This window comes from Myodes glareolus, chromosome 24 (genome assembly GCF_982192425.1).
Source record: "Myodes glareolus chromosome 24, mMyoGla1.1, whole genome shotgun sequence".
In the NCBI taxonomy this organism is placed as follows: domain Eukaryota; kingdom Metazoa; phylum Chordata; class Mammalia; order Rodentia; family Cricetidae; genus Myodes; species Myodes glareolus.
The window spans coordinates 46,675,801-46,700,857 of NC_142049.1; the positions used below are offsets into that span (position 1 = coordinate 46,675,801).

General features: G+C 50.6%; 2 protein-coding genes across 9 annotated transcripts in view; one reads left to right on the plus strand and one right to left on the minus strand.

Annotated features, from left to right (window-relative positions):
* Ush1c (USH1 protein network component harmonin) overlaps window positions 1–12,318 on the minus strand; it is a 44,716-nt gene extending 32,398 nt beyond the window's left edge. For all 8 annotated transcript variants that reach the window (XR_015736413.1, XM_087901549.1, XM_087901547.1 and 5 more), the window contains exons 1-4: window positions 12,175–12,318; window positions 1,944–2,011; window positions 1,361–1,504; window positions 1,110–1,248 (exon numbers count right to left, since the gene is read on the minus strand). Coding sequence is in view for 7 of the 8 variants with exons in the window: in XM_087901549.1 (XP_087757675.1) it covers window positions 1,110–1,248; window positions 1,361–1,504; window positions 1,944–2,011; window positions 12,175–12,210 (387 nt within the window). In the remaining variant the exon portion in view is untranslated. The remainder of the gene's footprint in view (window positions 1–1,109; window positions 1,249–1,360; window positions 1,505–1,943; window positions 2,012–12,174) is intronic.
* Window positions 12,319–15,234: 2,916 nt separating this feature from the next.
* The window catches only part of Otog (otogelin), a 68,759-nt gene continuing 58,936 nt past the window's right edge, over window positions 15,235–25,057 (plus strand). Inside the window, exons 1-9 of the mRNA XM_087901341.1 lie at window positions 15,235–15,331; window positions 15,727–15,787; window positions 15,917–15,974; window positions 19,159–19,234; window positions 20,168–20,260; window positions 20,434–20,588; window positions 22,676–22,794; window positions 23,859–24,064; window positions 24,912–25,042. Of these exons, the coding sequence (XP_087757467.1) occupies window positions 15,235–15,331; window positions 15,727–15,787; window positions 15,917–15,974; window positions 19,159–19,234; window positions 20,168–20,260; window positions 20,434–20,588; window positions 22,676–22,794; window positions 23,859–24,064; window positions 24,912–25,042 (996 nt within the window). The remainder of the gene's footprint in view (window positions 15,332–15,726; window positions 15,788–15,916; window positions 15,975–19,158; window positions 19,235–20,167; window positions 20,261–20,433; window positions 20,589–22,675; window positions 22,795–23,858; window positions 24,065–24,911; window positions 25,043–25,057) is intronic.

Sequence of the window (25,057 nt, forward strand, 5' to 3'; positions counted from 1 at the left end):
AAGAACAATGAAGGGGCTGAAATTTCAGCCGCCTCTGAGAGCCCTGAGACAGGGATTGCGAACAAAGCCCGTCTGTCAGTTTGCTGTCCCCACCCCCTCCTCCTAGCTGTCTCGCACCATTAGCACTGGAGCCCCCAGGAGCTCCCGATGGGGACGTTGATAATAAAATCTCTGAAACTTTATTTTTTTTTACCTGGATAGACAAAAACAACTCTGATACCTGGAGGTCTGCCTGTTCCTGCTCAAACACAAGTTTGGGAACCAAAGGGAAGAAACTTGGGGTGCTGATGTGGCTCCAGGAGACCCAAGTTCAAAGCCTGGCTCTGCTGCTTACTGACCACCGAGCCTCTGTGAGCCCTATAAAATGATTCATCTGATACGTGCTGACTCACTGGAGGGGGTTCACCTATCACCCCTTTACACTGCCTTGTCAGCTCAGAACGCTGGCATCTCAGGCAGCTGTGATCATGGTCTCATTTCACTCCCCTGTTTCGCGAATAGCCTGAAGAGACAGATGGCTTTGCAGATGAAGAAAGCCAGGCTCAGGGTGGCGTCACTTCACTAAAGTCACATGACTTTAAGGAAGACAAGGCCAGGATCTGAATGGGACGGTCTAAAAGCAGTATCTGTGTTCTTAAATATCACACAGCATTAGGCTAAAAGGTGGCCTGTACCAAGGTGCAGGTGCCTGCCCTAACCCTGCTCCCCCTTCAGGAAGCAGGGGAGTTGGAGAGGGGCTCGGTGACAGTGACAAGAGCAGCAGTCAGGTTCCCAGCTTTACCTGAGAAAATGGGCAAGACTGGCATAGAGTTTCATGCGGAGTGTTTGCCCAGTGTGTGTGAGGACAGACAGACACACACACACACACACACAACACACACACACATACACATAGGGACACATATACAAACACACAGAGACACACACGTACACACACACAGACACAGTTTTCCTATAACCTGATGACTTTCACTCACCAAAATACCACTTGAACTGTTCCTTCCCCAAAGGCTTGGGAAAATGGGAGTCCACATTGTGCCATAGAGTGGATCAGGAGGAAATTGGGCACCCGAGACCCTGCCCCAGTTCTTCTGACTCTGTTGACTCACCTGCAGCCCAACACTGTCTGCCTGCCCGCCTTTGATGAGGTGGGAGATGAAGAGTCCACAGCCAAATTCCAGGCCTCCACGTACGCTGAGGCCGAGGCCTTCTGGGTGCAGACGGTCTAGACGTACCTCCTTCAGCTTCCTGTTACAGTGATGGGATTGGTGATGACCCGGCTCAGGCCTGGTAGTCAGCACTGCGTGGGGTGGGGTAGTGGTGGCCCCTCCCAGTCTCTGCCTCTGGCCTGGGGACACACCTGGAGCGTCGGGGTGTCAGCTGGTCATACTCCACCTGGTGCTTCAGTGGGATCAGGGGTCGGATGGCATCAAACAGGGGCAGACGGTTGGGCTCATTGATGACCAGCTTCAGGTCTCCCACGAGCACGGCCACATCCATGGTCCTTTGGAGATGTCAGAGGGTGGGCAAGCGTCTGAGGCACCCATCACCCTAGCTATAGCCTTTGTCCCACCCCCTGCACTTCTGGGCCCTAACAGAGCTGAGAATCAAAAGCAGGTGGGGGACCAGGGACAACAGATGAGCTGACTGGGGGACAGCTGGCTTTCTTGTTCTGTTCTAACATTCATATTCTATTGAACCTACTTGGGTACAGCTACCCCATCAGACTGGAGCATCCTGAGGGCAGAGGGCAGTCTTTCTTGCTCACAGTACACCTCTGAGCCCTAGCCCCGAAGCCAAGTCAGAAGAGTCCGTGTGTACAGACACTGACGCTGCGAGCAAGCAAGAAGCACACACACGGGCTCCCAGGAGCACGGAACAGGTGCTGTCTCAGGTCTCGGGGGGTCCAGATGGCCTGCCTGCGCTCGGCTATACACACTTACTGGTGGTACATCCGCAGCACATCATAGAGATAGTCCTTCTCTGCATCATTTTCAATTAGGAAATCCACCTGAAAGCCCAAAAAGCAGAATTATAGCTGCAGGTCCCATGAGCACCCAGGCTACTCACAGTAGACCTGTGGAGGAGAGGTCACTGTCCAGAGTGCCCACAGCAGTTCCTGAGGCTAAGGATGGAAGAGAAGAAAACCAAGGACCAAATTGCTTGACATGTCAGATTTGTACAGAGCAGCCGGGACTAGCCCAGAAACATCTTATCCCAAGGCAACATGACAGGCACACATGTACGAGCACACAAGACCCCCTCCATTCAACAAGGACACACTCCCATGTTACAGCCGCCACACTCACGGCGATATCACCTGTGTCGGGAAGAAGCCCAGTCTCACCTGATGGTAGCTATAGTGGCGGATAAATGCTTTGAGGAAGGATTTAGGCCACTCACTTGGATAACACATCCTACCCGCCGGAAGCACCCTACAACCAAATTCCTCAGTGCTGCCTATGCTGGGGCACTTTGCCCTGGCCTGGCCTTGACTTCTGTTCACCAGTCAGTCTCCTGGCCTCTCCTTCTCCATTCAGGTGTCCCTCCAGGGGGAGGATTAGGTTACACCATCACAGCTTTTGCTGACGTCAATAACTGGGCCTCCAAGGTCATGTTCAGGAGCTGTTTCATTAGCACCTCCATCCTTGGGAAGCTGGGGATCCAGGAGCCCCAAATTCTGTACTTCAGCAAAATTCAGTGTAAATCTCTCTTTTGGTCTCCAGGATTAGTTAACATTGTGGTCCTGTCTTTGCCTTTCATAGAAGCTGCTGCAAAAGCTAGACCCCACTCCCTTCAGCCACAGGCCTAGGCATATTCTGTCCTCTGCTCTCTGCTTCACCCTTATGCTGGCTTCTTTCCCACAGAGGTTGTCTCTCACACCTACTAACCAACCTGCTCCCACCTCCAGGAACTATTTCAATTCTGCTGGGACATTACTAGCCATAAGATAATAAATTACTTATATTTGTAATTTTTGGAATTTGTCTACTAGAAGAAAATGAGGTCAGCTTCCTCATGATTAATGCAGATCAAGAACTCAATGAATAAGCTTTGAATGGATTCATTAGTCCCAGCCCCTTGGTCTGCCCATTCTCTGCAGGAAGAAGAGCCACACGGACAGAAGAGGAAGGGAAAGGACTTTTGCAGGGCTCCCAGGAGCTTTCAACTGTGACATTTGTTCAAAGCTTTGAGAGAACCTTAGCCTCACACTATTATACAGAGGAGATCACAGCAGTGACCCAAGGCCACGGTTAACGAGCAGAGCTGGGATTTGAACCCAGATCTGATGCCAAGCCCACACTAATGTTGTTCTGCCATGTCTAGTAGGGCTCTGGTCTTTTAGGGTGAAGAGTACCCAAGTCCCCTTCGAGCCCCAACACCCAAACCTTTGCCTTAGGAAGATGTTTAATTCTCATCTCTCTCCTGTCTACTGCTGTTTATTTTGATTGCTTGTTGTTAAGACAAGAGCTCACTATGTAGCCTAGTTGGCCTGAAAACTTTTTTAGATGATTCTATTATTATTATTATTATTATTATTATTATTATTATTATTATTATTATTATTATTATATGTAGATAGGGCTAACTTCAAACGCAGAAATCTGCCTGCCTTTGTTTTCCGAGGGCTTGGGTTAAAAGCATGCAAAACCACACCTGACTCTCTTCACTGTTATGGAAGCTTTCAAGTGGGGTGGGGAGGAAGCTCAGCGGTAAAGTATTTGCCTGGCAGACATGAGACTCTAGGTTTAATACATAGGATGCACCTCTTCCACACCCCACCTCTTCACCTGTTCCTAAAATGGAATATTAAGTGACACTTTGAACCCCAGGGGTTCTGCTCTTTACGGGGAGCATAACAGCCCTGTCTGTTGAGTTGGAGGTTTTAGCCTTAGGTCGGGACAGGAGGGGCAGACGTCCTGGGACTAAATTTTCCTTCTCTGGAGAATCTCTAGAGAACTGTATCTGCTGTGTGTTTGGTTTAAGCAGCAGAGGATTGTCCTCATGGAGGACACTAAATATGCAGTAGTCAGGGGAGAAAACTAAAGAGGGCGTGGCAATTTAGAGTGTTGTGATCCAGCTCCCCTCACTCCCCTGACTGACAGCGGAACTTCCTTGTGGACTGTAATTGACAAGGATGTTTGTGTTCTTCCTGGCCGGTGGGTCTCCACGGAAGGACTAGAGGTATAAAAGGTTGCTGGGCAAATAAAAGTTGCTGTTCTTCGACCTGAAAAGAAGCCTCTGTGTCTCAATCCCGGCACCCCCCGGCCAGTCTCGGCTATCCAGGCTGCGCTGGCTGCAGCAGAGAGTGCAGGATTTTTCTGTCTTCCTAGAGCCAAGCACAGACAAGTACAAATGGTCTTCCTAGAAAACAACCCGCTCCTGGGGTCCCAGGCCCTGTACAGCTGATATGGGAGTCCCCTCTGTGTGCTGTGATTACCATTAGTGAAGAAAGAAAATGCCTTGGCCTGTTGATAGGGCAGAACTTAGGTAGGCAGGGAGGACTGGACTGAATGCTGGGAGAAAGAAGGGCAGAGTCAGAAAGTCATGGATCCGCTGTTGGATAGATGTGCTGAAACTCTACCGGTAAGCCACTGCCACGTGGTGATACACAGATTAATAGAGATGGGTTAATCTAAGACGTAAGAATTAGCCAATAAGAATTTAGAGCTAATGGGCCAAGCAGTGATTTAATTAATACAGTTTCTGTGTGGTTATTTCGGGACTGGGCAGCCAGGAACCAATAATCATTCCTCCTCCAACGGACAGAGATTAGACACTGGCTGCTGCATTCAGAGCCCCTACTCACAAGTCATACCCTACTGGTCCACTTCTGAGGCAGTCTGCAGGCCCAGTACTGCCTCACCATTGAGCTCACACCAACCCTGTCCAAATTTATCCACTTCTGCAGAGTCATCTCCACATTCTGCGTAGGACTCAAGGCTGTAGCCAAACAAGCATTTCAGGGAACCAAACAAGCAATGGAACCTCCCAAGGTCCCCCACCCTCCTCACTTTTATTCTTCATTTTTATTTTTTTTGAGTCAGAGTTTCTCTGTTTAACAGCCCTGGCTGTCCTGGAATTCATTATGTAGCCAGGCTGGCCTGGAAATCACAGAGGCAGGAACTTCCTGCTTCTGCCTCCTGAGTGCTGGAATCAAAGGCATGCGCCATCACCCAGCTATCCCAGCCTCTCTTATAATTTCTAACTCGACCTTTCGAATCAGCCATTATACCAAGGAGCTAGGAAGGCAGCTCTGCTTAGTGCAGACTTCTCCAAAGGTGGGGATGTGCAGGCGAATGGCAGGGGGCTCCACAAATAGAGGGCCCATTCCTAGTCCAGAAATGTCTCCAAGAAACCGTCCGGCTTTGCTCTCTGAAAACACTCTCACACCTCCTCGTTCTACAGACTTTCAAGGGCACAAAAGAAAGAGAAAAGAAATATGGAAGTCTCCGGAAACCTGGCTGTGCGGTAACAATGTCACCATCACTCAAACTGCCCTTTAATACGGTTTTCAGGCGGAGAGATGGTTGCAGAGAACCAGGGTTAATTCCCAGCACTCGCATGGTGGCTCACAACCACCTGTGACTCAAGTTCTAGGGGATCTGGGGTCCTCTTCTGACCTCCACAAGCACCAGGCACACATGTGACAAACAGATATACATGCAGACAGAACAGCCATACACATGCAAAAATAGATAGATAGATAGATAGATAGATAGATAGATAGATAGATAGATAGATAGATAGATAGATAGGGTGGTTTTCAGGCAGGCAGTGGTGGTACAAACCCTTAATCCCAGCTCCTGGGAGGCAGAGGTAAAAGGATCTCTGTGGGTTTGAGGCCAGCCTGGTCTACAAAGCAAGTTCCAGGACAGCCAGGGCGGTTACACAGAGAAATCCTGTCTTGAATAACCAGTGTGTGTGTGTGTGTGTGTGTGTGTGTGTGTGTGTGTGTGTGTGTGTGTGTATTAAAAAACAAGAACTATATTTCTTATTTTTTAAGTAGATAGTACTGCCTGGGGAATACTCCTGAACACCAGTCCATAAATGAGCCTTAGGAGGCCCTGCTCTGGGCCACTGTGTGTAATTTTATGCACATAAAAAGTACCCAGCACATAGCAGGTCTTTACACTTTGCTTCTTCCCTCTTCTGTCTGTGACCCTGGTGGACATGCCATGCATCTGCTGAATGAGGAATGGACTCTACTTTCCCAGGTCTGGAGCCTTCCTTCCCTCCTGCTGTAGCCTTGGGTCATCATCTTGTAACTCCTTGGCACACAGGTCTGCCACCTCCCTGGATCTGTTTTCTCCTCACAGAAGAGCTGGTCCCAGACTCAGCAAGGCAGCTCTGCCTCCTCGTGCACTCGGGAACCCTGCTTTCCTGAAGGTGCAGGCCGAGTCTCCTCCCGTGGGAGAGCTTCCTGGAGCTTCCGCCTAAAACCCCTTCCCAGTCCCTTCATCCTGGCCACACACTGCTCACTGATTGCAAGCTTACCCTATCAACAACCCCAGGAGATATATTTTATTAGCCCCATTCCACAGATGAGGAAATAGAGGCTGAGAGACAGAACTGAGACTCTAGACGAAGCCTGTTGGCTCTAAAATCCCATCTACCAGATGGTATCCACTTCCCGTGTATCTCTTTGAGTGTTCTTGCCCAATCTGCATTTATTGAGCACCTACTGTGTACAAGGTGCCAATCTTCTTTCACTAGATTTAGTAAGCTTTTCCTTTTCTAGGCTCCTACTTGCAATGGGGAGCAGAATCCTCAGTGGCGCTCACAGTGTACAGGAACTGTTAGGGGTCTCTACCACACCATCACCCCCATGTCCACCCAGTACTAATGTTCTCCCGCTGATGTGCAGCCGGTACTCTGTTCTGAGCACCTCTCCCTCTCTGTGTTCAGGCCCTTTGCCTCCACGGGTGAATTGCTCAGGATGGGAGAAAGGGAGTGAGAATCAATTAAATAATTCATGCTGCACTCTGCTTGCTCCTTGAGCTGCTGTGGGGATTAAACAGGCTGTGAGTAAAGCACTTGGTGTGTCTTCCAACTGCAATGCCCTGCCTTTCCCGTTTTGTGCCCCGCCCAGCCTCCTCAGGGGCCTCTCCTGCTGCCCTCTGGTTGTGTTCAGCTGGAGGAAGACACAGCAGGAGACCAGCAACACAAGGAGAGAAGAAGTGTGTCCTTGTTCTCTGATGGCTTCTTGCTGCCTGTCCAAGCTGCTCAGGTATACCTCCCCTTCCTCAAGGCCAGGGATAAGCTGCCTGTTTCCTGCTGCAGCTCTGGCGGCTGTGAGCTCAGCATTTCCAGGGATGGTCCATGGGCCCTGAACATGTGCCTCCAGCATCACCTCTTCATGGCTGACTTCTCCTCAGCTCCTATGCTCTCTGTCCCCACCTCCTCTGCCTCAGGCCTCTCAAGTTGTACTGAATTTCCTGCCATCACTTGACTTCTCCACACCTGTGTGAGCCACAGACACTGGAACGTAAGGCCAGCAAAGCCCTCTGGACAGCGTCTGCACCTCTCCCTGCCTCAGTTTCATTTCTGAGGGCAATTGCTTTCATCGTTAATATAGTGCCCAGGAAAACAGGCAGTCAGCGCGTTTATTAAGTAAACAGAAGATGGAAGTTCTGCATCCTCAGCAGCTGCCAGTGGTTTGCCCTCCATCAAGGTAGGTGGGGTCAAGGCCCAGCCTTCCTTACACACAATACTACTCCAGCTTTATCGGACCCTTGTTTTATTATCTTTTGTCCTAATATCATTTATGTTGATGTGATGAAAACATCCTAATAACCAAAAGCAACTTAGGTGGGGAAAGGGTTAATCTGGCTCACAATTCCAGGCTATAGTCCCCCATTGGTGGGGAGTCAAGGCTGGAATCCAAAGCAGCTATTCAAATCACATCCACAGTCAAAGGCAGAGAAAATAAATGTATCCCTGCTGCTAGCTTTCTTATGTTCAGCTGGTGGCTTTGCTTTTACGCTGTTCAGAACTTCCTGCCTAGGGAAAGGCGCCGCCCACAACGGGCGTCCCCACAGGCCAATCCAATCCACTCAGTTCCTCAAGTGAGTCTCTTTTCAGATGATTTCAGGTTGTGGCAAGTTGACATTTAAAGTCAAAGAGAACATCTTCCATCTTAAAAAACAAAAACAGCACTTTATTGAAGTGTGTTTGGCATGTGAAAAACTGTTTACATTTAATGAATACAACTAGGTAGATTGGGGTGAAAATACACCTGTGAGACCTTCACCTTTTCCGGAGCCTCAGTTGGGTCTGGTGGTACTATAGATAGTCCCAGATACACAAGGGATTGAGGCAGGAGTGCTATAAATTCAAGTCCTACCTGGGCTAGAGTGAGTTCAAAGTCAACCTACGCAAGTCATTGGGGTCCTGTCTCAAAATAAAAAGTACAAAGAGAGCCTGGCCTCCAAGTGTATGTCTATGGCCTTTGTACCCGGGAGGTGGAAAAAGGATTAGAAGATCAAGGTGGCCGGGCAGTGGTGGTGCACGCCTTTAATCCTAGCACTTGGGAAGCAGAGGTAGCTGGAACTTTGTGACTTCAAGGCCAGCCTGTCTACAAAGTGAGTTACAGGACAGCCAGGACTGTTACACAGAGAAACCCTGTCTCTAAAAAAAAACCAAACCAACAAAACAAACAAACAAACAAAAAAGTTCAAGGTCTGTCCTCCAATACACAGGGAGTTTGAGGCCAAGCTACCTAGGCTACTACATAAGAACCTTTCTCAAAACAAACCAAAAGTAATAGGGGGCTGGAAGTGTGGCAGGTGTAGCCTCCAACTGCACCTCTAGCTCCCCTACGTGACCTGGTGGTATTCTGGATCTTCTCCCCATCTTTACTCTTCCGGGTGACCACACCAGCCAACTTTAAATCCCACTCCTACCCCAAGAACTCCAGAACCTTCACCTCCAGCCTCCAACAGTCCTTTCCAACAGACATGGCTACAGGGTGCCTCAAATTTCTGACATCCCAAAGGGAATCGGGTTTGCTCTGTCTCTTCCACCCTGCTCCTCACAGCAGGTGGTCATGCCCTTCCCCCTTCACACACACACACACACACACACACACACACACACACACTCCACAAGTAAAGCCTTTCAGCTCCACTTCCTACCTCAATCAACAGGCAGGATCCGGAATCCTACTGAGTGAAGTCCTCCTTCCACAGGACCAATCATATTTAAATGTAAATCACCCTCCATTAGCCTGAGCCTTTGAACTCTGTCTCTGACCTCCCCGCCTGGCCCCAGCACTCTCCACTCTGCAGATTCTCTCGCAGCCCCGCCTGCTATGACAGCAGGCAGACACTTCCCTCTCCATACCCGCCACCATTCCCTTGGCCACCATTCCCTCGGCCACATACACCACATGGTGCCTCCCTCTTCTTTCAGGTTCAAATGTCACCTCTTTAGAGAGGCCTTCCTGGGAGCTGTACACAACACACCACCTGCTTGTTTCTGTCTGCCCTGCCCCCCACCAGGGTTACTTTCCCCCCAACAGCCAGCACAGCACCCCATCATAAGATACTGTCCGTTTCCTTGGTAACTGTCTTCCCCACCTGGGTGTGCCTCTGATGAGGGCAGGGCTTTTTTCTGCTCTTCAGTGCTTAGACCTCTGCCTGGCATATATCAGGAGACCAGAGGGTGTTTATTGTGCCCATGCATAAATGAATGAATGAATGAATGCATAGCAAACCCTAGAAGGCGGGGGCTCTTCTGGTCTCATTCATCCTCCCTGGCTTGACTGGCCTCTGGTTGCCCAGCCTGGGGCAGGGTACACCGGAGCTGCTCATAAATGTGGTTGACAGACAGGCAATAAACATTTTCTGAGCAAATGAGTAACCAGGTTTCTGCCACTCGGGCGCTGCTGAGAACAAAGAGGAGGCTTTGAAAAGCTGGTGCTCCACTCTGGAGAGACCTTAGTCCCTGGTGACCCTGGCCTAACTCTTCCCAACCCAAGGCTGTCCCCTCCTATGGCTGTAAATGCTGTTGGTTCCTTTTGGACAGGAACCATGAAAAACTATAGAAGCAACACTGGAGTGAACCTTTACAGTAATGCATGCAGACTCTGGCCAAGGACCCCAGCATCCGACACTCAAATTCCTCCCTAATCCTGTCTTATATAGGCACCACACACCCTCACAGCCAACAAAACAAAAGCTCAGAGACTGAATGGCTTGTTCTAGGTCTCCGTGTTAGTGAGTGGCAGGGGTGAGACTTGACCCTAGTCTTGGGATTCCCCAAAAGCCCAATTTATATAAGTCTCCTACACATACATAGGTCTCGTTCAGCCATCATTGCAATGTTATTAGTTAAACAGTATGCCCAGTTCACAGGTCTGAGACCTGAGTCACAGAGGACAAGTAACTTAGGTCACCCTAGCGTCATCCGTGACAGTACATTACCTTAAACACTGTGTCTACCAACTAAAGATTTAGATTGCAAACTTCTGTTTAGGAGTGAATTTGCCCTAGACACTCAGGAGGGGAGTCTCTAGAACAAGCAACAGAAATTGTGAATTCCACTCAGCCTGCCTGCGTCTCTACCGAATCTCCCCTCTCAGTTTCCAGATGATCCATCCTAGCAGGGGAAAGCTGTGGCTGTGTCTGAGACAGCAGGGCACAAAGTCCAGCCCCGGCCTTGCTCACTAAGATAACTGCCCTGCCTAGGACATGGGAGCATTAATAGGTAATGACTCAGAGGCGGAGCCTGGACAGGGAAATGAAGAGGCCTGGGGCCCTCTAGGACCAGGAAAGGAAGACTAGCGATGTATGTGGAGCCAAGCCAGGCATCAGAGACCCTAGGGGTGGTTGTCTCAAAAGAGGTAAAGGGAAGGGAACAGCACTGCAGGAAAGCAAAGGAAAAGCTGAAGTTACTCCTAGCCCAAGGCCAGGAAAGGGAAATTTAAGCTCTGACAGGACAGGAGCCTTTAAAGTGGGTTGCTGAACCTGACACTCAGCAAGCGTCTGTCCCTGGGCTCACAACGCACTACTGAACACAAACGGATCCCTTGACGTTCACCAGCTCCCCATTTCTGCTCACCTTTCAGTCACTTCTCATTCCTGGGCGTGGGTGCAGGAATGCCCAAGGCGTTTACCCTTGCTGCCCCTACCAAACCTTGACCCCAATGCTCTGTGCCCAAGGCCTGTCTCCCATCGATACGCCAAGCCACATGAGGGAACAGACTTAGTCTGACACAAATTGGGTGCTCAGAGCATGCTTCAAGGGAATGGTTGACCCCTGCCGTTGGACCTAAGCTCTTGGCCTGTAACCTCTGTGGTCCCACAGTGGCCAGTTTCTGGGCATTTGTGGCAAGGAAGCGGGAGAGGGGGGGCGGCACCTAGTCTTTGCTTCAGGCACTCTACCCCTCAGACAGGGAAGGGGTTCATTCAGCTTGGTGTCAAGCCCCAGGGTACACAGCAGCTCCCTACTCCTTGGGCAGGACCTTTGAGTAGCTGTTGACACTGGCTTTCCCCGCAACTGGGGTCTGGGAGGAGGTCCACCACTGGGTCCCTGCCTCTCGGTGGCCTTCAGTAGCCTCCACAGACCCTGCAGTCTGGGAAACACTTTAGGAAGTTCTTGGAGGATTTTAAAGAAGCAGTGTGGTCCTTCCCTGGGACATACCCAGGGGAGCAGGATTCTACTAGTAAGGATCTCTTAGAACAAAGCCAGGCTCTTCACACCCTCAACCCCTCCTTGATCCTTCCCCTGAAGTCTGACTGGTTTAAAACTGTCCCTCCACCTGTAGAACTTTCCGAATGCTGGCAGGGGTCTCCCAGTTACTCTGGAGGTCAAATGGCAACAAAAGGCTCAGTTTCCCTTCTGGCCCAGACACTTGCTGGGGCCCAACAGACTCCTGGGCTGAGGACAGCAATAAGGAAGGGACTTGCCCACTAGTTGGGTTCTCTGTCCAGTTCCCAGCCCCTGGAGGGCCAAAGGAGAACCAGCATTTTCTGGAGAGGGTCAGTTTAGTAAACCCTTATAGCAGGACTCCTAGTGTTCCCCTCATCTTGCTGGGGACACCCCATATCCACTTTCATAAGTGCAAGCCTGTCCAGGGCCCTCAGACAAGGAAGAGGGTTTTTGTCCATCTCTCACCCACCCGACCCCACTCCACAGTTCCCAGCACTCAGGGCACCTTTCTGCTCTGACCTTGTGTCTGAATTCCCGGGCCACCTTCCGGTCCATGGCTGAGCCTGATCCAGTCGCCTCGCAGCTCAACTCGCTCCTTAGGGTGCCTGTCTGCGGCGCTCGGGTGGGTCAGCCAGACCGAGGGCCTGCCTTCTTCGGGGCTGGGGCGGGTCCGGGGAGAAGCAGGGGCGGGGCTGGGAGGAGAAAGTGTAGCCTGGAGGCGGGGTCACCTGTCCCGGAGTTCGGCACCCAAGCTCTGAAAGGAAAGGAGCTCGGCTTTGTGGATGTGCTAACGGTGGCTTGGTTAGTGAGGGTGGTGTTTCTTTGGAGTGGTTCCCCCACACGTGGTTAAGGCAGAAGACTGAGGAGAGGAGAGGTCCGGCAGAGGGGGTAGGAGGTAGTTTGAAATTTCTTTTTCTTTTTTGAGAGAGTGTCTCATGTAACCCAGGCAGGCCTTGAACTCAATATGTAGCCAAGGATGGTGGCCCTGAAATCCTGCTTCTCCTTGCCTCTACCTCCCAAGTGCTGGGATGACAAACCAACGTGCCCAGCTGAGGTTTGGAGCTTTCTGTGGTGGCCCTGTCACAGAGGATGGGAGACACTTCATGTAGGTGAACTCACAGGTAGAAGCCATTGCTTCTCCACCCCACTCTCACCCCAGGCACCCCGCCCCCCTCCTCCCTGACTCCATGCGTGTCTCACAGTCGGCTATGTTTCACCCAGGCCTCTTCCCAGTACAAAACTTCTGGGGGGGAGGGGGGCGCTGCAGACTGGGTCTTACTGTGTTCTGTGGGGACCTGCCACTGTGGAGGAACGCCCCAACCACTGACTCCTTTTCCCTCCCAGCTTCCTTAGCTGCTCTGTCTCCTACAAAACAGGAAGTAACCCAGCACACACATTCACTGGTGTGTCCTGGGACCTGTGGTCCTTGTGCCTGACTTTAACAGAGGAGGTACCTGGCATGGCCCAGAGCAGGTAGGTACTTACAGCTGTAACTTCAGAGACATGAGAAGGCTCTTTAGATCCCTCTGCCATTTGTCAGGGTTTAGCAAGCAGTCTGAAGCAGTCTGTTTTCATGGGGGCTAAATTATGGCCTAGAATAAGGTATAAATTATGCCCGGGAAAATAACTTGGAAATAAGATCTGTATTCTCACCTTCTGATCTAATTTTATTTGGGTGTTGTGAAAAACACTCTGCCCAGAAGCAACATGGGAAAGGGAAGGGTTGTTCCATCTTCTGTTTCCAGGTCTTATTCCATTGTTGACAGAAGTAAAGGCAGGAACTGGAGTAGGCGCTTCACACAGAAACTCTGTACGAACGCTGCTCTGGCTCACGTGCTCCCAGGCGCACACTTAGCCAGCTTGCCTATGAAGCTCAGGACCACTTGTCTAGGGATTGTGCCACCCAAGGTGGGCTGAGCGGTTCTGCATCAGTTAATAACCAAGACAATCCCCATAGACAATCCCATAGGCTAACCTGACCCAGGGGAGTCCTCAGTCAAGGCTTTCCTCTCAGAGGAGGCTAGGTTGTATCAAGTTGACAGTTAATGGAAACTAAGATTCTTTGCTATTTACTTGGTAAGTCAGAGAGATCTGTGAGGCATTTAGTGGTCCAGAGAAGACCACACAAGATATAGTCCTCTTTTGGTTTATGTCTTTGATTCTCTGCTTTTCTTTTTCTTTTCTTTTCTTTTGAAAGTTTATGTGTGTGTGTGTGTGAGTGTTCTGCTTGCATATCAGTATGTATACTGTGTGTGTATGTGTGCCTGGTGTCTTTGAATAATGAAGAGGGTTCCTGGAACTGAAGTTATGGACAATTGTATGCCATGTGGGTGCTGGGAACTGAACCCCAGTCCTCTGCAGGAGCAACAAGTACTCTTAACCACTGAGCCATTTCTCCGGCCTCTTCTGCGTTTTTTTTTAAAGATTTATTTATTTATTACGTATACAACATTCCTTCCATGTGTGCCTGCAGGCTAGAAGAGGGCACCAGATCTCATTATAGATGGCTGTGAGCCACCATGTGGTTGCTGGGAATTGAACTCAGGACCTCTGGAAGAGCAGTCAGTGCTCTTAACCACTGAGCCATCTCTCCAGCCCCTCTTTTGCATTTCTTAAGTATGTCATGTGGATGTTGGTTTTATATTTAGAACCCAGAACAAAGAATGTCCTTACCCAGAAGAACACAGCCACAGCCGCCTGGCCCTTCTTTCTGGTAACCATAGACATCTTTTAAAAACTACTCTCTCCTTGATGTTTAGTGCAGCACTGGGTCCTGGTTCCCTTTCTACAGTTGCCTCTGTTCTGAGCCCACCCTGCACTCTGCAGGACTCTCCTTGACTCCCAGCCAGTGTCTGCAGGAGGCCAACGTACATGCCATATGTTTAGAGCAGTAAGTGGCACAAAATAGACTCTCAACAAATCTGCTAAACGAATGTGTTCATCCCAAATTATACCCCTACCCAGGGGCTTGTGAGGGGCCAGCTCTTCCTAGACACAAATTACCTCTTGTTCATAAGACCAAAGTTGCTGTCATCCTTCTGGTCTTTGTTGTCCCCGTTTGAGCCCTTATGGGGTGTAGGGTGGTGATTTGGGGCCCAGATGGAAGCCACAGTGGGGAGCTATGGAAGCACAGACTCGGACTCTGCAAGCCCGAGCCCTGTCTCTACCACTGACTGCTGAGTGGCACATCCCAGGTCTCAGTGTAGCCTTCTGTAAAAGGAGAGAAGTAGGTAGTTCCAGACTGTACCGGAATATCTGCTCTCCAGTGGAGGGGATTTCTAGGCTTTAGGTGAGGGAATTGGAGTTGCTTCGTTACCTCCTTGCTCCCCAGGAGTCTTCCCTGGGGAGAGGTAGTTACAAAGGCAGTGAAGGACAGGGGCTGGGCTATAGCCTGGCTCCTTACTTATGGTAATGAGCTGGGCAGTCCTGTTACTCCAGCCTGGGGAGGAGTCTGGTCCTTTGAAGGAGGGCCTCAGGGAGCCGCGGGGCAGAGAGCTGAGGGACAGCTGCTGTGAGCGGAGGTGTGACCCACCTTAGGAGCAGAGCCCTGCACCAGGCTCTCGGTCCGCTGGCACCCTGATGGGAGTCCCTGCTACCAGACTATGGTTGCTTCTCTCTTGCTTCTGTCTGTTCAGGGTTGAGCCTGCAGCGGAGTTCATGCGGGTGCAGCGTCAGGGTGAGAAGAGGGTGTGAACTGGGGGAGTCCATCCGGGGCTGGGGGGATGTTTAGGGGACCAGGTCTGGGCAGCTTGGAGAGAGAGGGGAGTGAGATGGTGTGAGAAAAGGGGAGGCAGGTATTGAGACACCCATGCCGGGAACCCAGATGGCTTTAAGTTAGGTCAGACGAGACCCAGGGAGGAGAACTAGAGAGAACTGAGGTCCAAGGAGTAGAAGAAAAGAGGAAGACCTTCTTTGAAGAATCCTGGGAGCTAGAGAAAGGACTGGAGAATGCTGGGTGTGGGGCGCAGGCTGTGCTGGGTTGAGGGGGTCAGACTTCCCATCGGTGGGAGAACACAGTGGGAGCCCCAACAGAGGGGCTTGCCTGCAGGGGAGAATGTCCTCTTTTCCCAGCACCAGCCTTTACATGGAAAGCTGGTGTAGAGTTGCCACGGGAGCCTGCTCCTGAGTCCAGGTGAGTCTGGCAATCCCCTGCCTCACCCGCTGTCACAGGGTTTAGCATAGGGGGAGGGCTGGGCTTCGGGTAGGTGGAAGCCAGACTGCTCCTAACTCCCCACCTATGGCAACCGCATTTCTCATCTAGCCACAGCGACCAGGGGATGCCCCTTGCAGAAGATGTCACAACACTGATGGAAGGCCAGGTAAGAGATGTCTGGGGGAAGCCTTGTCACTGGGCAAGGGGCTTCTTTTTCAGCCTGAGGTAATCAAAGATCTTTCTTAGGTGTTTGTTTTCTGGAGAACAGCAAACATTCCTGGGGTCTTAATGTGCAAAATCATGAAATCTGTCTGTTTCTGTTTCCCAGTCTCTTAGGTCCCTAGTGGGGTTTTTTGTTTGTTTGTTTGTTTGTTTAGAGGTGGGCACAAGGCCCTTTTTCAAGAGAAGAAAGTTGAGTTCCCTTCCATCCCAGAGGATAGCAAGCCACTGAGGGTTTAAGAGAGTGGCGTTCTTTTCCCTGTCTGGCTCAAAATCCTATCCCAGGCCCCCTCCATTCCCTGTGCAGTACCCCAGGGAGGCAAAACTCTGAGAGGCAAGGCAAAACCTGGGCCACCTGCTGGGGGCTGCAAGGAAAGACTCGTTAAGGAGCAAAAGCCAGAAAGGTGGATAGAGCTAGAGGAAGGGCATTTGAAGCTGTCCTCTGACCTGCGCACTGTCATGTGCATACACACACATGTACATGTACATCCACACGCATGCATACATGCATGCACAGACAGACACTCATAGACACACACACACACACACACACACACACACACACACATACACACCACAATCTGCTGGCTCCTGATCATGCTCTGGGACTCACCCTCTAGGGATCCTCTGCTTTTAAAGGTCTGTTTTCTCCACTTGCCAAACTTTGGTGATCTATGGACTGGATGACTCGGGTTCTCTTTCTAGTCTCTTCTTTCTTCTATCACCACAGACAGTTTACACATAGCCCACCTATGGTAAGGTTCCCTCAAGAAGGCTTCTCCCTCATCTGTGTCCAGCTCAGGATAGCCCTTGGGTCAGTGGGTTAGGGGGAATAATTTATACTATAAAAATTGCCCCTGCTCTCTGCCCTCAGGACCAGGTGCAGAGGCCTAGCATGGGCACAGGCAGGATGCCCCTGTCCAATGCCTGCTTCTCTTCTCATTGGCCTGTTCTTCCAGGAGTCTGGTTTCAGGATCTGAGTCCTATACAAACTGACTTGAAAAGTAGAAGTCGAAAGGGCTTTCTTCTTGTAGATTGGGAAGCTGACTTTCTGGGACCCCGCAATGAGCAGGTAGAACAAAGTGTTGTTGGACCCCGGCCCGCCCCTCTGTCCACGGGACTCTAGAAGTTTCTGCATCTTCATAGAGATAATAACTCCTACAACCAAACACCTCACTCCCAGTGGGCAGTGTGCTTCTCTTGCTGGCTTCCTGGTTAGGTAGCTTCACCCTTTTCCACTAAGAAGGGTTCTGCGTTAGAGTTTCTCTTACGAGGATAAAATAGTGTGACCAAAAGGCTCATTTCATCGACAGCTCTCAGCTCATCACCGAGAGATGTCAAACAGCAACTCAAGGCAGGAAGAGAAGTAGAGGCTGTGGAGGAGTGCTTTTACTAGCTTGTTCCCCATGGCTTTCTCAGCCACTTTCTTATGCCACCCAAGACCACTTTCCCAGGGGTGGCACTGCTCCTGGGAGCAGAAAACTCCCAAATCAATTTTCAGTCAAGAAATCCCCCATAGAATTGCTTACAGGGAATTCTGGTGGAGACATTTTCTCAATCGAGTCTCTCTTCCCAAATGACTCCAGCTTGTGTCAAGTTGACATAAAACAAACCAAAACAGGTCCTGAGCATCTAGTGAGGTGTCGCAGGCAGATAGTTCCAGTTACTCCACAGAGCTGAAAGGATTGACAGTGGTCTCCCTATATAGTAACGGGATCTGAGGGCACCACTGCGGGTGCTTTGGGATTTATTCAGAATGCCTGGTCTAAGAAAGTAGGGATGGATCCCAGACTGGTAGTCAAGCAAGCTTTCCTTCCTTCCTTCCTTCCTTCCTTCCTTCCTTCCTTCCTTCCTTCCTCCCTCCCTCCCTCCCTCCCTCCCTCCCTCCTTCCCTTCCTTTCTTCCTTCCTTCATTTCTTCCGTCCTCTCTTCCTTTCTTTCATCCATTTTGAGGCAAAACCTTCCTTTGTAGCTGTAACTGGCCTAGAACTTGCTATGTAGACCAAGCTGGCCTTGAACTCATAAACATCCACTTGCCTCTGCAGAACTCAGGTGTTCTCCAAAGGACTAAAGTAGTAACCAGGGGACCATGAACAGGCTGAGGAAAAAGATATTGTTATTTCAGACACCAAGTGAGGTCTAGTTTACTGTCCACTATTGCCATTGCAACCACAAGAGTTAGCAGCAACAGTTACCAATGGGGGCCACAGGTGTTTCCTGGCATCAGGAGATGGCATTTGTGTTTTCTATTCTTAAAGATGTACAATTCTACCATAAAATATTTTCATATTTACATTAAATTGTAATCTTTTCCATTGTTATCTTACATTTTCTGTATTTGCACGATTTTATGCAAAGCTGTGACCACAGGCCTCACTAGACTGTTAAAGGGGTCCATGACATAGAAACGGGCACAAAGCTCTGCTTGGTCCTGAAGACGAATTATTTGGACAGGATTTAAAGAATTCTCCAAGCCAGGGTGGCGGTGTGCACCCATAGTTCCAGCACATGGGAGTGGAGGCTGGAGGGCCAAGATTCCAAGTTATCTTTGGCTAAATATTGATCCAGTAAAATCAAGAATTTTCCAGGAAATGACTTTGTTGCTTCGTAGTTTTGGCTGTCCCTGTTCATAGCTTGGGCTTAGAAGCTGCATCCGAGGTGGTGTGATGGCTGCGTTTACAAAGGTTATGATTAATTAGAAGCCGTCCAGAGACCATGGGAGTCGGGCGGCAACTCTTCCCCCATTCCTCGTGGTCTCTGAAGGCCCCAAAGATTGCTAGAAAGGTGGGAGACCTGGTTCCCGGAGCTACATGGGAATCATGGGTCAAAGTAGGGTGAGAACACGGAAAACTGACAGAGAATTGGTCAAGGATTTCTCAGGCGGTGAGAAGGAGGTGGTTTCAACACCTGGTGGCTAGGAAGTCAGATTTAACCAGCCAAGGTGTAGGGCAGGGATGGGGAGGGGGCAGCAGAGGTGAGCTTGGCTGGGTTCTAGGCTTCTGCACATTCCTTTTGCTCCGAGTCCTCTGCTGGCAGCTGGGTTTCATCTTGGGCATGTTTAGATGCTGAGAAAGAAGAATGGGACCCCAATACTCCTGTGCTCAGAACTAATTGTTCTCTGTTCCTCAAAGGAGGCTGAACCTCTAGACACAGTGGCCATGTCTTCATGGGAAAGGCGACTCCACCGGGTCAAGTGTGCACCATCGTGTAAGTTAAGCCTTCCTGCGGCCCATGAATGCAGAGTCTGGGAAGGCCCCTTTCCATGCTTGGAGTCTCTTCTTGTCTTGCCCAGCTTGGTCTGCAGGGCCTCTCTGTGTCCTGCTCACATCCCTGAGGCCTGACTCCCGCTCACAGTGTCTGTGAGATTGCTGCCTCTTTGATGGTCACCTCACACTCTGGTCTTCCTACCTTCTGTGGGATGGCCCTTCCGTGTGCTAATTCTTGTGCTCTCTCTCCTCAGCTCTCCTGTACCTAAGGCCTTCTCACCCCACCCCACCCCACTCCATTACGTCTAGTCACATGTCCTGTGTCTGTGCTGCTCCCATCAGAGTCCCATGCTTATGTCCTGTCTATAACTCCTTCCCTCGCCACAGTCTGTCTCCTATCTGTGGTCGTTTTCTCTGCCGTGTTTTCATGCCCATCCCGAAGCATACTTTGGCATCTTCTCCTCGAACAGTTAATGCACAAGGTCTCAAGGTGGTCTCGTTTTCTCTGCCGTGTTTTCACGCCCATCCCGAAGCATACTTTGGCATCTTCTCCTCGAACAGTTAATGCACAAGGTCTCAAGGTGGTCTCTCCCTGACCTCCCCCAACCCCCGCAAAGCCTTTATCATCTTGGTCTTGCTGTCTTACCTGCTCTGCTAGCCAGTAGCTTAACTTAGGGAACTGAAGTTCCAGGTCAAGTGGCCTCAGGGTCACTTCGTGCATACTGAAGGCTCTAAGACTGCACCTTGAATATTCGTCAGAAAGTGCACTGTGCTGTGGGTGCACTGTGCTGTGGTCTACACAGCCTGTGTGACACCCATCAGGCTGGCTGCCTGGGGCAGGGGCTTCACTTCTCTGGTGCTTGCTGGGAGGAGGGGTGTGTCTTGGTTCTGCTGGTCTGGTACAGTGGTTAACGCCCCTGTGTCCCTCTTACAGACTTGTTCTCCTGCTTCAACGGCGGCGAGTGTGTACACCCAGCTTTCTGTGACTGCAGACGCTTCAATGCCACTGGACCTCGTTGCCAGTTGGGTAGGTCTGATCTCTCCAGCCCCAGGAGGGACCATGGCTTCAGAGAAGCTGTCGGTCCAAGACCCAAGAGCAGTGCCGTGCCCGGGGAGCAGAGGTGGCTCTGCCAGATCTGGAGCCCACCAACCTCCAGCACAGTACTCATACAGATCTGGGCTCCATTTGCCTTGTCTCAGTGTATAACGCCGGCCCTGAGCGGGACAGCATCTGTCGGTCCTGGGGGCAGTCCCACGTGGAGACGTTTGACGGGCTGTACTACTACCTCTCTGGAAAGGGCAGCTACATGCTGGTGGGACACCACGAACCTGAGAGTCAGAGCTTTTCCATCCAGGTGAGGCCTCCGCTCTCCGCCCTGCTTGTCCATGCAGGCTCCACCAGACCCTGGGAGCTGGGGAAGGCTGGGACCTTTCTTCTCCACTTTCCCCAGCTCCTGGGACGGTGCTAAGCCGCTGCTCACCCACTTACCCCTGGCTGCCTCTGGCCGTTTGTCTAGTCAGGCATCCATGGTGCATACTGTACCTTTTCCAGAGTGTGAAATTTCACAGTGGGATGCCTTCAGGACGGCAGCACAGATGTGGCCTTTGTCCTTAAGGAACCTCCACTTTAATGGAGAAACCACCACAAACGATAAATGTGTTAGTTATTTCAGGTGCACTCGGCCCTGTAGTGTCCCGGACACCTGATCTGGATACTGTGAAGGGTGGCAATGACAGGTTGCTTATAGGAAGTGACATTTATTGAGATAGAAAGGGAGGCTCACTGGAGATAGCCAGGAGGAGAGAAGTGGGGTTCGGGGTAGCAGAAGGCATTCTAGATAGGAATGTTCATGTTAAGGAAGAAATGGTGTCTCAGAGCGCTTGGCGGGAATCTTGGGTGATCTTATTATGTACACTTCCTTCCTCTGAGAGCCTTTCTGTGTCTCCTGACATCTTAAGCATCAGAGGAGATGCTCTGGAAAAAAGCACCCACTCCACCCCCCACCCCCACAGGTTTCTTACAAAGGCTTTTGTCTGGTGGATCTCCTTTCCTACACGGGACGTCCCTGGGCCAGACCATCTTTTGGGCTTGTTCCCTGAACCTAGATGAGTGTCTGGTCAAAGTCTGTCTTACACCTGAATGCTGTATGAGAGTTGGCTTCCAGCAGACCTGATGGGCATTTCTGATGAGGACACCTTGGCAGGGATAAGATTAGTGAGTGCTTAGTGCTTGTTCAAGGTCATCTCTTCCTGACTGGCTGTGAGTCTTCTGCCTTAGACACAGACTGAAGGCAGAATGTCCTGGATGTCTAGGTACCATGGCAATTGTCACTTCCCACTTCTCGATCTATCATATCTCAGAGTATGCTGCAATTACGTAGATGTCACATGAGTGAGTTATATAATCAATGTAGTGAGTTACACCCTGCGCAGAAAAGGAGAGAATGAAAGGATACGCATGTGTGCGCACACACACACACCCCATTAATATGAAGATGTTGAAGAACTTTGTTTTTTGTTTATATTAACACTTCATTCTGTGAGTCATGGTCAGAAATGCTTGGTCTGGGTATAGTGGCACACACCTTAAATCTCAGAACAGAGGGATGGAGGGACAGAGGCAGGTGGATCTCTGTAGTTTGAAGCTAGCTTGGTCCCTGGCTGGCCAGGGCTACATTGTAAGACACTATTTGAACACAACCAGCAATGCTTGAAAAACATTAACTTAGAACAGGGGTGGCTTTCATAATTCTCCTTCTCAGTAGAAGAGTCTTCAGGCTTGTCCACCTTGTCTAAGGGAAAGGGGGTGGAATGTTGGCTCCTGGGGAGTGGCACCTGGGGAGTGTCTCCACCCATACCAGGTCACCTTTGGAAAATCTTTTCCCCAAGCCTTAGAATCCTGTGCTGACCTCTGGATCTATGGCCCTTAAAGCATGAGTTCTTGAATGGGGCCAGAGAAGATGCACACGTAATGAGCAGTTTAGGAAGGTCTCTACATGTGCAGGACAAAACTAGTCTCTCCATGCCAGGAGTGTATGGAGTATAGAGCGTGTGCATCCACAGTGTCTGTGAGCATGTGTGTCTGGGTGTGTGCATCTGTGCGAGGCAATGTGAATGCTTATCTTGCCTTTTGATTCAATGGACTTTGGAGATACTCCAATGATCCGACCCATTCAGATCTGGGTTAGAATTCCATCTTCTTCGTTTGCTAGTCTTGTGTGCATGTGGCCTTCACCCCAAATCTCTTTCTCAGACAATCTTGAAGTACAGGCAGCCAGAGCTTTGCCCCTGTTGCAGTGTTGGAGAACAGTGGGAAGGGCCATGGAGGAAAAGTGTTCAGCACACAGGGGTCCCAAATCATCCCATATTGGTGGAGTGAAGCTCAGGCTGGCCTGTGGCAGTTGCTGCAGACTGCCTTCTAAATACCTGACCCCCCAATCAGGTACACAATGACCCACAATGTGTCTCTGCCCACTACACCTGCCTGAGGTCTGTCAGCCTCTTCCTTTCGGGTGAACATGAGATCCGCCTGGCCAAGGAGGTCACCCATGGAGGTGTAAGGTAACTATGTCCTTTCACCTCCCTGATGGGCAGAGGATATCTGTCCCTGTCGAGCTGAAGGAAAATTGGGAACTAGGGACAGACATCATTTCCCACTCTAGGGCAGGGGTACACACTTGGTCAGTGTGTGTCTAGCCTGTGGCACTGGCAAATGGGTAAGTTCCTCCTGGTTCTCAGCAACTATCAGATGCAGTGGGTTTCCTGACAGATCTTTAGGAAAACAGAAAAGTTTCTAGAAAGCTAAGAGTTTCCTACTAGAAATCTTTCTTGAGCTCACATACAAATTCCTCTGAAGAGACACTTACATACATACTTAGCTTTTTCTGAGGACAAAGGGCCATTTTGAATGAAAGGTATCATGCTGGACCATCAGGGCTTCCTAGGGACCACATGACCCCAAAGTGAGCCCCTGTCTGAAATGTCCTTCTTCTCTTCCTCAATGTTCTTTCCTTCTTTGCTGTCTGATGTCCTCAGTTGCTTCCCCAAACTCCCCCACCCCAGGCCCAGCACCTGCCCTGACCTTCTAGACCTAGAAGCCTGGTGCCAAGCTTCCTGGAGCAGAGAGAGAGCCTGTAGCCAGAGGGGTTTCTCCTGCGAATCAAGTGGTGTTCAGACCTACCCCTGGCTGGATGTTAGCTTCTGGGTAGGAGCTTCCAGATTCCAGACATCAGGGCTGTGAAACCGAGAGGAGGCAGGCACAGTAGGGCTCCTCTCTGTTCTCAACCTTCTGTTCTTCCTCTCTCCCCTTCTCTTGCCATTCTTCCTGTTCCGGACCAACACAGTAAAATGAAAGCCTTCTTCTATGGTTTCATCTCTCTCCCTCTCGTCTATGAGCAAGGAGCTGGTGGGTTGATTCTCTCAAGATTTATCCCCGCCAACCACATTGTGATTTCGAAAGACCCTGTGAGGATGAAAGAACCCTGATGCACTTAGGAATTCTGGGAACTTGGAGGGTGGGGACATAAAGAGCTCATATCACTCAGTAGGGGTGGTTGGTCTTGGGGTGAAGAACAGGGCCCGTGGGAGTTGTGTGGACACCCTGAAGCCCTGGGCTTTGCTTTCAGGCTCCAGCTGCCGCAGGTGGTGGGGGGAGTGCAGCTGCAGCAGCTGGCTGGTTATGTCATCGCGCGGCATCCACTGGCCTTCACGCTGGCCTGGGATGGGGCCTCAGCCATCTACATCAAGATGAGCCCAGAGTTTCTGGGCTGGACACATGGGCTGTGTGGGAACAACAATGCTGATCCTCAGGATGACCTAGTGACCAGCTATGGTGAGTCCAAGGGAAGGTGCCTTGTGGGATATTTTCTGGGGGTGGAGACTGGGTCAAGGTGGAAGCAGCTGCTCTGGTCAGACCTCTGATGCATGGCCATTTGTGGTAGGGAAAACCCAATGAGGGATAGGGCTTGCTTTTAAAGCTGTCATGTTAAGCATGTTCTCAGCCATGTTCTGGGCCTCAATCTCCTCAACTGTAAAGGATTCATGATAAGAATCCCGTCTGGGGTTGTGTGTAGATCCACTGCACACTTTGCTAGGCGATTTTGACCTCACAAGGTTTCCAGAGGAAGTGAAATCTGATGACCAAAGAGAACCAGGAAGAGAAAAGCCAAGACTGGAGCTGAAGTCTCTGATGGACAGGTTGTGAGAGGAGTTAGTGAGGCTCAGGGCACAGCATGGTGGCCCTGGCAGAAGGTCAAGGGTGCCCTTTTGAGTACCCACCGTGTGCTAAGGACTTTGCAGTTGTAGTTCCTGGCAACAGGCTCCCTGGGGATTAGGGCTGTGCTCTGCACGTGGGGAAACTGAGGCTAAGATGGGCGTGGGTGCTTGTTGAAGCTTGCATACTGGCCCTTTTGACTAGACCATCTTACCTCTGTTGAGTGTGAAGTAACTCTGAGACAGTGCAGGTTTTAGGACATCCTCATCTTGTCTGATGAAACAACCTTCCTGAGAAACGGTCTCAGCTGGGAATGCAGACAGGATGGGAGCACTGGAGGCTGGACTCTGCCTCAGCTGGGACTCCAGACAGGATGGGAGCACTGGAGGCTGGTCTCCTCTTTCTCTGCTCACATCCCGCAGTCCAGCCACTGGCCCATTTTGTCAGAGCCCTTATTTCTCTGTAGGGAAGCTGACTGATGATGTGGGGGAGTTTGTGCACAGCTGGCAGGAGCAAGCCCCCAGCAGCCCTTCAGGGCCTGTGACTTCTTCCATGCCTCGACCACCATGCCTGCAGCAGAGCCCAGCATCCATGCAGGTCTGTGTCCTAGGG